This window comes from Poecilia reticulata, linkage group LG16 (assembly GCF_000633615.1).
Source record: "Poecilia reticulata strain Guanapo linkage group LG16, Guppy_female_1.0+MT, whole genome shotgun sequence".
Taxonomy (NCBI): Eukaryota; Metazoa; Chordata; class Actinopteri; order Cyprinodontiformes; family Poeciliidae; genus Poecilia; species Poecilia reticulata.
This window is the reverse complement of record NC_024346.1, coordinates 29,067,290-29,081,673: the sequence shown is the minus strand read 5'-3', so window position 1 is coordinate 29,081,673 and position 14,384 is coordinate 29,067,290. Positions and strand designations below refer to the sequence as shown.

At 39.2% G+C, this 14,384-nt stretch overlaps 1 protein-coding gene and 2 non-coding genes across 3 annotated transcripts in view; 2 read left to right on the top strand and 1 right to left on the bottom strand.

Annotated features, from left to right (window-relative positions):
- The window catches only part of LOC103478691 (matrilin-2-like), a 21,261-nt gene extending 7,518 nt beyond the window's left edge, over positions 1 to 13,743 (bottom strand). Inside the window, exons 1-10 of the mRNA XM_017309346.1 lie at positions 13,546 to 13,743; positions 9,323 to 9,467; positions 7,916 to 8,488; positions 7,714 to 7,836; positions 7,510 to 7,632; positions 6,086 to 6,208; positions 5,779 to 5,901; positions 4,757 to 4,879; positions 3,529 to 3,651; positions 1,754 to 1,876 (exon numbers count right to left, since the gene is read on the bottom strand). Of these exons, the coding sequence (XP_017164835.1) occupies positions 1,754 to 1,876; positions 3,529 to 3,651; positions 4,757 to 4,879; positions 5,779 to 5,901; positions 6,086 to 6,208; positions 7,510 to 7,632; positions 7,714 to 7,836; positions 7,916 to 8,488; positions 9,323 to 9,449 (1,561 nt within the window). The 5' untranslated portion in view covers positions 9,450 to 9,467; positions 13,546 to 13,743. The remainder of the gene's footprint in view (positions 1 to 1,753; positions 1,877 to 3,528; positions 3,652 to 4,756; positions 4,880 to 5,778; positions 5,902 to 6,085; positions 6,209 to 7,509; positions 7,633 to 7,713; positions 7,837 to 7,915; positions 8,489 to 9,322; positions 9,468 to 13,545) is intronic.
- trnat-ugu (transfer RNA threonine (anticodon UGU)) lies at positions 326 to 399 on the top strand. Its single transcript has one exon. It is a non-coding gene; the product is annotated as a tRNA-Thr (tRNA).
- Positions 1,081 to 1,154, top strand: trnat-ugu (transfer RNA threonine (anticodon UGU)). The gene has a single exon. It is a non-coding gene; the product is annotated as a tRNA-Thr (tRNA).
- Positions 13,744 to 14,384: the final 641 nt, after the last annotated feature.

Here is a 14,384-nt window from a genome sequence, read left to right as displayed (position 1 = left end):
AGTAAACAGGAGATCCTGGGTTCAAATCCCAGCAGTACCTTTGAAAGAAGTAGCTTCACAATGCCATGCTATTGTTCAAATTATTTGAATTCAGTTTTACGATATGTCGTGAGATTTAGAGAAAGTGTCATTTCAGCTGTTGCAAGGTCCTGTGGCTTAGTTAGGTCAAAATGCATGTCTCGTAAACAGGAGTACCTGGGTTCAAATCCCAGCCACACCTTTTAGTGATTTGGCTTAAGTATATTATACTGATGTTAAAATGATTAGAATCCCGTTTTACAATATGTCGTGCCATTTAGAGAAAGTGTAATTTCTGTTTTTGCAAGGTGCTGTGGCTTAGTTGGTCAAAGCATCTGTCTTGTAAACAGGAGATCCTGGGTTCAAATCCCAGCAGTACCATAGAAAGAAGTAACTTCAAGATGCCCTTCTTTTGCTCAAATTACTTGAATTCAGTTTTACAATATGTCGTGACATTTAGAGAAAGTGTGATTTCCACTATTGCAAAGTTCTGTGGCTTAGTTGGTCAAAGCACCTGTCTAGTAAACAAATCCCAGCAGAACCTATGAAAGAAGAGGCTTTATGATATTATAGTCCTGTTATTTGATATTTGAATTCACTTTTGCAATATGTCATAGATACAGGCGGGTTTCCTCTGCATGGTTGCTGGGCTCTCCCTTAGAGATAGGGCGAGAAGCTCGGTCATCTGGGAGGGACTCAGAGTAGAGCTGCTGCTCCTCCACGTTGCGAGGAGCCAGTTGAGGTTTCACGGGCATCTGGTCAGGATGCCTCCCTGGTGAGGTGCTCCACGCATGTTCCACCGGGAGGGTTCCTCGGGGAAGTCCCAGGACACGTTGGAGGGACTATGTCTCTCGGCTGGCCTAGGACCTGGGACGCCCTGTGGTTCCCCCTGAGGAGCTGGAAGAAGTGGCTGGGGAGAGGGAAGTCTGGGCCTCCCCCCTGAAGCTGCTGCCCCAGTGACCCGACACCGGATATGTGGAAGAAAATGGATGGATGGATAGATGGATGGAAGGAAGGAATATGTCGTGACATCTAGAGAAAGTGTGATTTCAGCAGCTGCAAGGTGCTGTTGCTTAGTTGGTCAAAGTGCCTGTCTTGTAAACAGGAGATCCTGGGTTCAAATCCCAGCAGTGCCTTTTGAAGATACATCTTTATAATTGTTGTGATTTTGTTGATCAAATTGTTTGATGTTTGCATTCAGGTTCAAAATATGTCCTAGCATTTAGAGAAACTGTGTGATTTATGCAATTCCAAGGTGGTGTGGCTTAGTTGGTCAAAATGCCTGTCTAGTCAACAGGGGTCCTAGGTCCAAATCCTAGTTGCTCCTTTGAAAGAATGGTTTAATAATTGGTACATTTTTGTTGTTTAAATTGTTTGTTGTTTAAATTGTTTGACATTTGAAATCAGTTTTACAATCTCTGTTGATATTTAGAGAAACTGTGATTTCAGCATTTTCAAGATGCTGTGGCTTAGTTGGTCAAAGCACCTGACTTGTATACAGGAGATACCAGGTTCAAATCCCAACAGCGTCTTTTAATTAAAATGGTTATGTACATGTTAATTTTTGATGTTTTTACAATATTCTTTGACATCTAGAGAAATAGTAATGTCAGCAATTTTATTTAAAAAATGCATTCATTCCTATGTTTTTTTGTTGTTTTTTTTGGCTCTGCTCTCATCACTTAAGTGTAGACAATAATTAAAGGATCATTCCAGTGAATTTATTATTACTCACTCTGACATGTCTTCCCATCTTGTCTCAATGTGTATCCTTCTCCGCATTTACACACACACGAATTTTCCGTATTCATGAACTCCTGCTCACAGCCGTGATTCCCTTGAAGGCAGTGCTCTATTTCTGGAGGACACATATGCAGACACATATGTTTTACAATCAAAAATAGGAAAACGTGGATGAAAAAAAATTTTTTAAATGATTGAATAAAAGACTAAAAATGGACTGTAATAGTAAGGATTCTGTGATATGAAGGCCTTTTAAATGCAACGGAACAACGCTGAATGCTGACTTTCAGGCATAAAATAGCTGGAAATTATAACTTTTCTCACAAAAGTATATATACCCTGGAAACCTTTTCTCATGTATTATTTCAAGGATTGTCACAAACTAGGATATAAATGTAAAGTGTTCCCAAGGAAACAAAGACCAGGGTAGGAAGGAGGAAACAGGAGAACCTACCAAAAATATCATGAAAGGTGAAATTTAGTTATCAGTTCTTTGTTGTGGATTTTTTTTCTCTTCTCTCTTCCACTTCTTCCCAAAATGTCTTTTTTCTATTTGCTTATTTTATTTTATTTTATTTTTTGTTGTTACTTGTTCTCTCATCCAATTGGTTATTTGATATTTGATACAGCAATACCTCTGTTTATTAGAGTGTGATGTTTGTTTTATATGCAGTAACTGGTGAATAAAAAAAAGACAAAGGAAAAAGCACAGACATTTAAAACATAATGATTAAAAAAATCTCATTTGGAAGATGGAGGTCTGGTCAGATGAAACTTTTTTAGCCAATATGTAAAATTCTGCACTGCATATCACCGCACATCCATTTTTTTCGTCTTAAGGCTCTGGGACAACAATATTGTCTTTCTGGATCATTCAAACACTTTGCTGAAATGCTCCAGTTAAAGTTCAGACATAAATCCTGTTGAGAATCTGACGCAAAATGTCACTTTTACTAGTTACACATGCATTTTTTTCAGAATAGGTTAGAAACCGTAAAGAGATTTGCTGCTGTAACTGCAGTGAAATCGGGTTTTAGAAAGTGCTGATTCTACTCCAAACCCATTCCTGCCGCTTTTTGGGGTCAGTCCTGAGGGTTTAGGTTTACCTACTGGAGGTGGAAAAGTAACAGCATTTTCGCCACCTAATTCCTCTTAAATGGAAGGACGCTGCTCCACCCAGAGTGTTGATACAGGACACACTACTTAACTTAAAACTAGAGAAAATCAGGTATGTGAGGAGAGGCTCTGAAAATAGATTTCATAAAACCTGGAAATCTTTTATGACTTTTTTTTTTTTTCAATAAACCCTCAACAAAGGTCCAGGAATAGCAGACCCTTGACATTTTGACTCAGCAGTGGTTCCATAAATCTTGACATTGGTTTTCAAATTTTCTTGTAGGTGACAGTTAGTTGTTTGTTGGGTGGCTTTTTCTTCTTCTCTGATGGTATTGTGATTTTTATTTATTTATATATTTATAATGCAAAAAGCCTAATAAATATATTAAACACCAGAAAGTATCGATTCAGAGTGAATAAAAATAAACAAGATTTTCTCCCCTTCCACTCCACAATTCCTCTTTGTTTCTAGATCTTGAAATTTTAATCAAACTCATGTTCACAGTCGTAAGGCGACAAAATGGTTGGACACTTTTGTAAGGCGCTGCGTAGCGAACACCAAGGTGCTACTGAAACATAATACTTTTCTCAAATCCTTTTTAAAAAAAGTTTCACGATTTCTTCAACCACAATGTGCTCCAATCTGCATACTTTTACAAGTTTTCCCATCTGGTCTGAGTGTGAAGCCTTTCCTGCATCGACACACACACGAGTCTCCAGCGCTCACAAACTCCTGTTCGCAGCCATGGCTGCCGTCAGCACAGGGATCCACCTCTGTGTGAAAGAGAGAGAGTCTGTGTAGGTTTGTCAGTAGGTTTGAAAAGTTTCTTCTCTTCATCAGCAATATCTCTTCTCAAGATTTGTCGGCTAACGGGGAAAGAGCAAGAGCGTACATTTTTGAATAATGACATCCTAGAGTTTTCTTGTGCAAAATATTTTGGATAAATGAATAAATATGACATAAAAACAGTCAAATATCAGAACCCAGTGAGTACTAAGAACCTGTTTTTATGAGAAATTAAAAGAATTTTGAAAAAATGTCTACTAAACAGGTGTGGTCTCAGCTACCTAAAGCATAGGCAGCATCACTTTGACATAATATGCTGATTTTGAAAAAAAAATATTTTTTTATATTTATTCCTCTCAACCCTTTCATAATGTGAAGAGTTTATCATTCAGAATCAGCTTTTTAAGATTTGAACATGATAAATAATAACTAATACATTTTAACTGGTTAACTGGTTAATTCTAAATTAATTGATTAGATTGCATGAATCACTAAGTGGTTTGGAGAATGAATGTTCAGATTTTTAATTTTGTTTTATAAAATGATTTCCATCTCTTCTTCTGATGAAGGTAAACTCACGCTTCATGCACAGAATTTGGATTTCCAAAAACCTGCTAAGAGTCTGACGGAAAGTGGAAAACTATCAAATCGACTGAGCTGAATTGTTTGCAAATAGAAAATCTATCTTGCTGGAAGATTAAATAATGTTTCTTGGATTGAAAACAACGCAGCCAGATTCCAGTCCAGTCTGTAGGCATGACTGGACCCAGCTGGCTGGTGAATGACTGCATGTTTTCCTCTCTCTCTTCCATCACTTTTATTCTGTGAATCAGCTCTCAGATGCATAGAGGAGTCTGATGAAGGTTTTTGAAATGGCAAAAAATAGATTCTGCTGTTGAATACTCTTTGGTTCCTTCAAGGCCTCACATGTACTGATCTGTTCTAATCTATTACAAAATGACAAAAGGATTTTCTGTCAATTTCGCAACTCTATAACAAAAATACCATTAAATGTGTTTCATTAAGTTGTAAAGAAAATTAAAAAATGCATGTTATGGACAATTAAAGGTAAAATTGTGTTTAGACACATACTTTTACAAGTTTTCCCATCTGGTCTGAGTGTGAAGCCTATCCTGCATCGACACACACACGAGTCTCCGGCGCTCACAAACTCCTGTTCGCAGCCATGGCTGCCGTCAGCACAGGGATCCACCTCTGTGTGAAAGAGAGAGAGTGTGTGTAGGTGTGTGTGTCAGCTCCTGTGAACAAGACTGTCAGTAGTTTTCAAGAGTTTCAATACTGCAGCTCATTCTCAACATTCATCAGGTTATCAAAGACGGCAAGAACATGTTTTTGAGTTCTGTTGTGTTTTTTGTTTTTTGAGAAAAGAAAAGAATCAGCAAACGTTGGACACAACTGAATTGTTTGGTCTGCTTCTTACGCAGGTATTTTTCTGTCTTTTACAGTTACAGATGAAGTAAAATATGTCCATTTATGTTAAAAAGACATGAGTTGATCATTTAAATTTAAAACTGTGATTTGGCCCTCACGTCCTTCCACAGATTCTCACAGTTGTTTGCTGGGATTTTGTCCTGTTCCTCCTGACAGAACCGTCGGGAGCGGTCCACATCTCTGTTGTTAATATCTCGCTTCGTCTCTTCTGATTTTTCCATTCTGTCATTAAAGGAGGTAGTTTTGTTTATGTGTTGCATTAAAGTGCCTTCACCTTTGTCAGATGTTGTGAATCAGCCTATCAGAAGCTTGTAAAGCCATGGCATCATGATCTGGGCTTTGACAAAATTGTTTAAAGACATAGTAACCTCAGTTTATGTAAAAGAAAGTAATTTATTAGCATATTCTAATAAATTATTCCTCCAAATATCTTCACATGTAGCAAATAGGAATAATTTGGTAATCCTTAAAGATTTAAAAACAACGGGTGAAAAAAAGGTCTAATTTAATGCTAAACACAAAAAAATAAAAGGAAAAGAGTCTCGTTATAATGTAGGTACATTTCTGACTTTATTTCTCTATATCACTAGACATATTTTGTGAATGTGCACAAAAAAAGTTCTTTAAAACACTTTTAGCAAACAGAGTAACAAGAGCCTTACTTTGGCAGGTTTTCCCATCTGACCTGAGTGTGTAGCCGTTAGTGCATTTACACACACAGGCGGTTTCTGTGTTCATAAACTCCTGTTCACACCCGTGGCTTCCAGCAGCGCAGTGATCAATCTCTGAGAAGAAGGATAAAACAAAAAAAATAATTAAAACAAAACACTTTAAGCATTAAATTTGCCCCAATACATCGCTATCTATTGAAACTACTAATCATTTGGTTGTGAGCGGGAGTTCACAAATGATTTCAGAATTGGTTTGGTCTCTTGACCTCGTTCCAGAAATGAGGGAAAATTCTCGTACGGCTGCAAGTCTTTCCGTCTGCATTCAGGACGAAGCCTTTCTTGCAGCTGCAGATGTAGGATCCCGGTAAGCTGACACAGTTGTGCTCACAGCCATGGTTTCCCAGGTCACAGTAATCTATTCCTGAGGAGCAAGAGAGAAAACATTATTAATGTCATAACCACACCGCCAGGGCCACTGCTGCATTTACAAAAGGACAAATGAAACAGACTTTTAAAAAAAAATGGTGTAACTTTCAATCCTCCCGATTGCAATAACACACATCCTTCAGGAAATCCCCCTCTGCTTTTTTTTGTGTTAGCATCCACCAAGAGAGCAAAGGGAAGCTTTCCCAGCAGTGGGTGGACAAGACATCAGTAGTAGCAGGGCTGCTGGCTGTGGTTTCAGCGGAGATAAAGGGCCCTCAGCGGAGGGCCACAAAGATCATTTATTTCCAAGAGATACGTTCGTAGTAACGGCTCAGCGTGACTGTTTTAGCCTTGTCTGCCACATATGTTGCACGGCCTTATTTATTCAGATCATTCATGATCATAATTAAAACTTTGTCATATTTTGCGCCCGTTGTCTTTAAGGCGAAAACAGTAAGATTTACGTCACACTACGACCCTTGAAAAAGTGTTCGCGTCTCTTGAACTTGTTACAATGCAAAGACAAATGTCAACACGCTTAATTAGAAATTAATGTAATAAATCAACACAAAGATGACCATAATTGTGAAGTAGAAGGAAAATTATTCATGGTTTCCAATGTTTTTTTTCCTACAAGTAGAAATCTACAAATTATGGCAAGTTTTCAGTTCAACTTTTCTGTGATAATGTTATTTCATCATCTAAGACATCAGAGCGTGTTGCCTTGATTCTTTCCTGCATGTTTGACAAATCCTTAAATCTCCCATGGCAACCATTCAGATCTACATAACGCCTGGGTGGATCAAGCCCCACCTTTGAGACGAAGCTCCTCCTCAGAGCTGCATCTTCTCAGTCTGCTCTGTGCTTCCAAGCACAGAGCAGACCTTTCCAAAAACTCCCCACTCTGCTCCTTCAGACTAGCCAGGAGCAATTAGCAAACACCTGGTGGAACTGCTCATCTGCTGAGCTCATTATAAAAGCTATTTTTCAGTCCAACGATGATAAAAACATCACTATAGGATTTAAATAAGGAGACATGTTGTGATAAATTCCTGGAGGTGGAGTTTTAGAAAGAGCAGGAGTTTTTAAAGAGGCAGAGACCCAGCTATAAGGCTTTAAATTATGATGTCAAATTTCTTTCAAGCCATCATTTTATAACAACTGATGGTAACATAGGTACCTGACTCTGCTAGAAAATGATTGTACATGGCTGGAAAACATATGATACTACTACCCCTTTAAAGTAAAAGAATGAGCAGGATAGAGGATTGTCGGTGTCAACGTGAGACTTCTTACTGTTGCATGTCTTCAGGTCAATGGTGAGCTCATATCCTGGACGACAGCGACACTCGTAGCCATCAGCCAGGTTGACACAGATGTGATCACAGCCGTGGTCCACCATGGCGCACATATCCTCAGCTGCAGAGAGACAACATGGCGGCAGGTCACTAACCGCTTCAGAACAGCTGCACTGGAAATGTTTAACAGTCAGAGATTCACCTTTACATGTCTTCCCATCCGGGTTGAGAGTGAAGCCTTTCCGGCACCTGCACCTGTAGGAGGCGGGACTGCTCACACAGATGTGCTGGCACTGATGCTCCACCACCTTGCACATGTCTGAGCCTAATGAACACACGCAAACACTAAAGCACAGCTCTGCAATGAATAACGACAATTAAAACTTAGGTCAGGGATTGCTCACCTCCACACAGCTTGGACTTGAATACTGAGATCAGGGTTTCTATCTGACTAAAATTGGCCACCAGGTGGACATGCTCAGAGTGGGGCTGACTTCCTATGGCCTTCAGGGTCTTCATTTCCACCCGTCCCACTCCGATTGCAAAAATCTGGATGCCGGCCTCCCTCGCTTCAGCCGCGATCTCCTCCACTGTGTCCTGAGGTCTTCCGTCGGTCACAATCATAGCAATCCGTGGGATTTGCAGGCTCTTCGGTCGGGCCCCCTGCTCCTCAGTGAGCGCTACCTCCATGGTGTACTGGATGGCCAAGCCGGTCATGGTGCCGGTGGCCAGATGCTGCATGTTTCTCACAGCCTCCTCCACCTGGGCTTTGGAGGTGTGGGTGCTGAGGGAGAACTCAGGCTGGACCACGCTGCCGTACTGCAGCAGCCCCACACGGGTGGCGTTGAGGCCAACGTCGAGAAACTGCAGCAGGTTGATGATGAAGGTCTTGACCTTGTCATAGTCTTCGGGTCGGATGCTCCTGGAGCTGTCGATGACAAAGATGAAGTCCAGCGGCGTGGCTTTACACGGATTCTCTGCAAATCGGGAAGAGGGCAGAGGTCAGATTTTGGTCCAAAGACGACCAGTGCAGAGACACACTGCAAAAACACAAAATCTTATCAAGTGTTTTTGGTGTAGTTTGCTAGTGCAAATATGGTAGAGTACTTGAAAGAAGACATAACTAACCAACAAGCATCTTTTCAGCAAAATATAGAAGCTTAAGTGGATAATTTGAAAATGTTAATAAAAACTAGGCGTGATCACAAACTTTATAAAACCTGACCTGATGACTGATTTTGGCTGATGCTGATTTTTTTTTTTAATATCTGAAATGAGTTGGTAACAGTTGAATGACTGTTGTTAAGTGTAAAAGTGCAGACATGACCTGGAGGGCTGGTCTATCAGTCAAACCTCTCACAACAGAGCAAAAAAGGACAGAAGCTGATTATTTGCAGAGGAAGATAAGATGGCTGGATAAAATAAGATCCACAAATTTTCAGAGATTACCAAAATTAAAGAAATTGGGATAGATTTTTTTTTTTTTTTTGGCTGGCTGATTTACAATACACACCTAATAAAAAGTACTAGCACCACTGGCAGATTTTTTTCATTTATAAGACATGAAAAATATCATAAATGCAATAACCTGCCAGAGAAACTGTTACTTTTTCATCAATATTAAGGAATTATCCACTTAGAAAAAGCTCCAATATCTTGCTGAAACGTTACTTGTAAGCTAGTTTTGTCTTATTTCAAGTGTGCTAAGATATTTGCGTTAGAAACTAGACCAAAAATACCTGGTAATATTTTGTGTGTGTGTGTGGGGGGGGTTGCAGTCCAAGTCGTCTCGTTAACAGCGAGTCTCTCACCCGGTGTGTTGTTCTGGATGGTTGTGTCGTTTCGTCGTTTGACCATGACCAGTTTGGGACGGCGTCTTTCTGGACGCGCCGCGCTGCAGCATAGCAGGCAGAAGAAGGCCAGGACCAGTGACCTCATGACGACGAGAGGAGACAACTGCAGCAGAGAGGTAACATAACAGAGATTCATAAAATCAGAAGATGAGAGCTCATCTGGATGGAAATGACAAAACAGAAACTCAAAGAGGCAACAAGCTAGGAAGTCTGCTGTCCAATAGGGAGCCTTGATACATGCTGCCCTGTCACAACCTCAAACATCAATGCATTTTACTGGGGCGTTTCTGATTCGAACACAAAATAGAAAAAAATCATATTTAATCCATTATATAGTTATTGTGTGAAGAACTGTTGAAGTTGGTTTTCAAACTTTTTACCCTTTGAGGCAAATTTCAACTACTGGCAGGCCTCAAAATTCATAACTTAAAAATGCAAAAAGTTAGTTTATTTTGATGGTTTTGTTTATTTGTTTGATTTACCTGCTCAACAATAAACATTTTTTATTGTTGAGCAGGTAAATCTCAACATTATTAAATATCGAAAACCTATACTGATCCTCATTAAAGGATCAGTATTATGTAAAATCAACTTTTTTGAGCTTTACATCATATTATGACGTTATTCCATCAACAGAATCATATCTGGGTGTTGCTCTGATTATTTCAAGAAAGAAAATTAGTTTCTAAAGAGACAGAGGCCTGTATACTTAGCATTTTTATAACAATTGAAGGTAACATAGACACTTGATGGTGCTATAAAATGACTCTATGTGACTGGAAAATACATAATGCTGCCCCTTTAACATGCAGGATAAAATAATAAATTGCTTGACAGTTCATCATTATCTTCAGAAGTATCATTATCATCATCAACAACTTTATTTATAAACCACTTTAACACAGCCACAGCTGAAACAAAGTGCTAATTGTCAGTAATAAATTTGATTAATAAGAATAATAATAAATGAGAGATGAGATGCTGTTCTGTCTGCAGAATTTATACTGCCATGCTACGATGCAGAATATGAGAACATATGCAGAGACTTTTGTTCATCAAGGCAAAAGGTGAGACATTTATTATAAAAACTGACAGTAAAGGAAAATCTAAAACTGAATCAAAAATGTTGCTATGGACAAAAATGTTATGGATGATCTTGACTGTCCTCTTCATGAGGCTGACTGAGCCCAGTGTGGTACAAACTGTTACAGGATATCTCTCCTGCCGACAGCCATCGCCATCTTCTTCAATGCCTCTTTGAAGAATATTGATGAGCTACAACAACATTTAATTTCCATTTGGGATTAACAAAGTATTTTTGAATTGAATTAGCTGTATTTTCATACTAGAAGATTCTGATAATCCAGAAATGTTTCACACATAAGATATAGAAAAACACTTCAAGCTCATTTTTCGTAATAAATTATGGCATTGAAAAAAAAGATATGAATTCCTTTAATCTTCTTGCATCTCCTCCCCTAAGTCACTAAGCATATATCTTTACTCTATAATTTCTAGTTCAAAAGCTGCTTTTTAATTTAATCTGTTAAATTTGTCCAGGATTCCACAGTATTTGGGGTTAATTCTTGCTGAAGTTGGCTCCAGATAAGCAATGTCCACATATATAGTCTGACCCTATCAGCGAAGGCTCTGCTGTGTGAAGCTCCATCTCCATCAGTGGTTTTCTTCATTGCACTTGGTTCAGCTAGCCAAGTTCTTCCAACTCTCTCCATCAATTTCTGATGTGAGTCTTTTATCAAACGTACACAGGGTTCCAGTGAAGAAGTAAATCCTGCCAGAAATTACAGTATATTGCTTTAGTCCATAAATCCTGAATCGCTGAATATTCCCAGACAGTATGAACAAAGAAACCAAAGCCTCCTGAGGGTCAAGAGGGGCAGAACCAGCAGAACCCATCTGGTGCAGCGGCCATTTTGTGTCTAAACGACTGCCGTCAAATAAAATCCATGGCAGACTTTGATATGAATATAAAGAGGTTTAGGATTCTTTGAAGTTTTTTGATTGTTCCCTCAGTTCTTATTCTGAAGTAGAAAAACAGTGATTGATTATCAATATTGTGTCTTGGCATCAGTTCCTGCAAGCTAAGGATCACTGTTTCCCCACTGTGATCCCAAAGAGGTTTACTACCCTAATTTTGATCATAAAATGGTTTTCCTCCAGACATGAAAGTTGCAGTATGTAACTTTTATAAAAAATTTTGTTTTACATATTTGTTGAAACTGTCACTATGTTGTAACGTTATGAGACAAAAAGTTCGGCCTCCTCCCTGAGCTGCTGTTGTTTTGCAGAAATGCACGGCTCCCAGGCAAAAATGAAAATCAGACAGAAAATCTGTGAAAATAATCGAGCTCCTCTGCCTTCTCCCAGTGCTAACTAGAACCAACCAATCAGAGGAGAGCATTAATGCTGTCAATCACCCCTCTTTGTGGCTGCTCATCCCCACCTCTGCCTCTCCCATTGCACAGCCTGTCATGAGCGCTAAGGCTAGTTAGCATAGCCACCGATGGCAGCGGATAAATGGCTTTCCTGTAACTTTAAGTTGTTTCTCCACCATTAGCACATTTAGCAGTGAGAACATGAGCTTGATTGATAGCGCTAAGCCCCTCCTCCGGGCTCTGATCAGGATCGGTACATTTCTTCAGACGACAGTAGCAGCTCAGGAAGGAGGTGGAGGAGATTGATCTTTTCACAGATTATCTGTCTCATAAAGTATTGTCATGACGTAGTGAAAGTTTTAACAAATATGTTTTCAAAATTTACATACTGCACCCTTTGAAGCGCAGACCTCTGATGACTTCACCTGGAGGAAAAACCCCTCTAGGATCTGGAAATGGGCTCAACAGAGTTTGCGCATTCTGAAAAACCTCAAACAAGGCTTCCCACTGTAATCTTACAGAGCTGCGACTGAGAGTCCGTTGACACTTCAGGACTGTATTTAGCCATCGGCATCGTTTGGGTTCAGAGCCACTGGATTTTTATCCACACAGGTGGTTTAGGTTGATTTAAGAGAGGCTGACAGGTAGCACAGATTGTTTCCCAATCCGGCTCCCAGGAGAGCCATTCTCTATCTGCCATATTCAGACTGTACAGCTTGCCACCGACGTGAAAAATATCAACAGTCACTACTACTACAAATACAGCCACGTTGAAAGACAGAATTGTGGTAAATCTGAACTTTCCAGATTGTTCAGATGAAGCAGGAAAAGTTGATATCATGGACCGCTGAACAGAGGAACAGTTTCTACTGTATCTGCTGACCTGGGTCAAACAGAGGTCACGTTTACCACACCGATAAGCTGACCTCTGACCTCACTTTGGTTTGATGCCTCTTTACTGCTCGTCTAACCCTAACCCTCTTCTGTTCAACTGTGAAATAATGTGTATGCTGGCGATATGGAGCTAAAAATCACAATACTTATTGTAATAACAATAAAAGTGACAATAAGAACTATTAATTACTTCTTTTTAAGGTGACTGTATAGTTGTGACTGCATGACACAGCAATAATAGCCACACAAACAACAAATACTGCTCCTGAAAACATTTGTAATACATTTCTTTAAGACACCAGTCACATAAAGTGTAATTAGCGTAACTAAACTGCACACAATGTTTCAAAAATGTTTTGACATTTATTGATACTTCTATTGAACAAATAGTGGAGAAAATAGTGAAGCAAAATCCCAACAATACGGACAGTGTTGGTGGGGGGTTAAACATAACCAATTGGAATTTATTGCTACAATGATAAAACACACTTCTTATCATGATAAGAAATGTATCACGATAAATGATGAACAATTAAATAAATGTTCATCCATAGCTTATAGTAAGCCATAAGTTTTTAAAAACTGTCATTTTAAAACATGTTTTTCTTCTGTCAAATGTATTGAAATTGTATCTTATGTTTTCTGCTTATTAAATTAAGTCCAAGATAATATGTTTACTATTATCTCAAACAAACAACAATGAACTGAGCAACTTTTATTAGACCTGATCTCTGTTTTGATCATTTCTCCATACTTGATGACTTTTCCTGACACAGGTGAAGGGAGCCCAGACTCTGAAGTAAGCATTAAATAATCTGTTTCCTGGAGTAGCCTTAGCCAGAATGGAAACAAAACTGTGTTCTAACGTTGAAAGTTTTGAAAGTCACTCACCTTGTTGGAAAAACTGAATCAGTTGTAAGTTCCTTTGAAACAATATCTCGATCTCTTCCAGAACGGAATCAAAAAGAAAAGCTCCGCTGGAAATTTTTTTCCCAGTATTGCTGCCTTCTGCCGTAAATATTCACATATATATATGTATATCCCAGAAGTGTGTCTCTCTGCTTCGCTCAGTCCCGTCCTCCATCTGCTTCACCTCTCTGTTTACACTCCCTCTGACTCAAACTTCGGAGACGCCTCTCGTTCAGCTCAGCCTGCCTGTAAACCCACAAATACAGATTGTGTTTATTTCAGTGACATATTGTCGCCGAACTTGCCCAGCAAATAGAACAGAATTAAAAATGTTCCCCATGTTGTACAGCGTTTAAATATTTTAATAAAAGACATAAAAATAATGAGGAATAAAAACTCGTAAAAAATGACACTCGTTTTATTCGATGTGGAGGAACGCTTTATATAACCTCTGATTAGCTGATAAGCATCCATCAGCTGCCATGTTTGATGTTCAACCACACTTGGCATCCGACAAACCAGTTCCGTTTTCAGATGGATTGAATCTGTGAGATACTCAGAGCTTGAAATATTATCTCATTACGTAACATTGCTTTAAACGTCTTCCCAGCTTGTTGTTTTCCTGGTTGTCATGACGCTGTTTGTTCACTAACAAACGTCTGAGGCCTTCACAAAACATACAGACAATAAATTACGCAGAAATATAGTCCAGTCATGAGTCTTTTGAAGGTAAATTGGTTGCCGTTTGTTTAGTGGGCTGGATAGTGCATTTGCACACCACACGGTTCAGATTTATATTTGTAAGATATTTTGAAAACCAC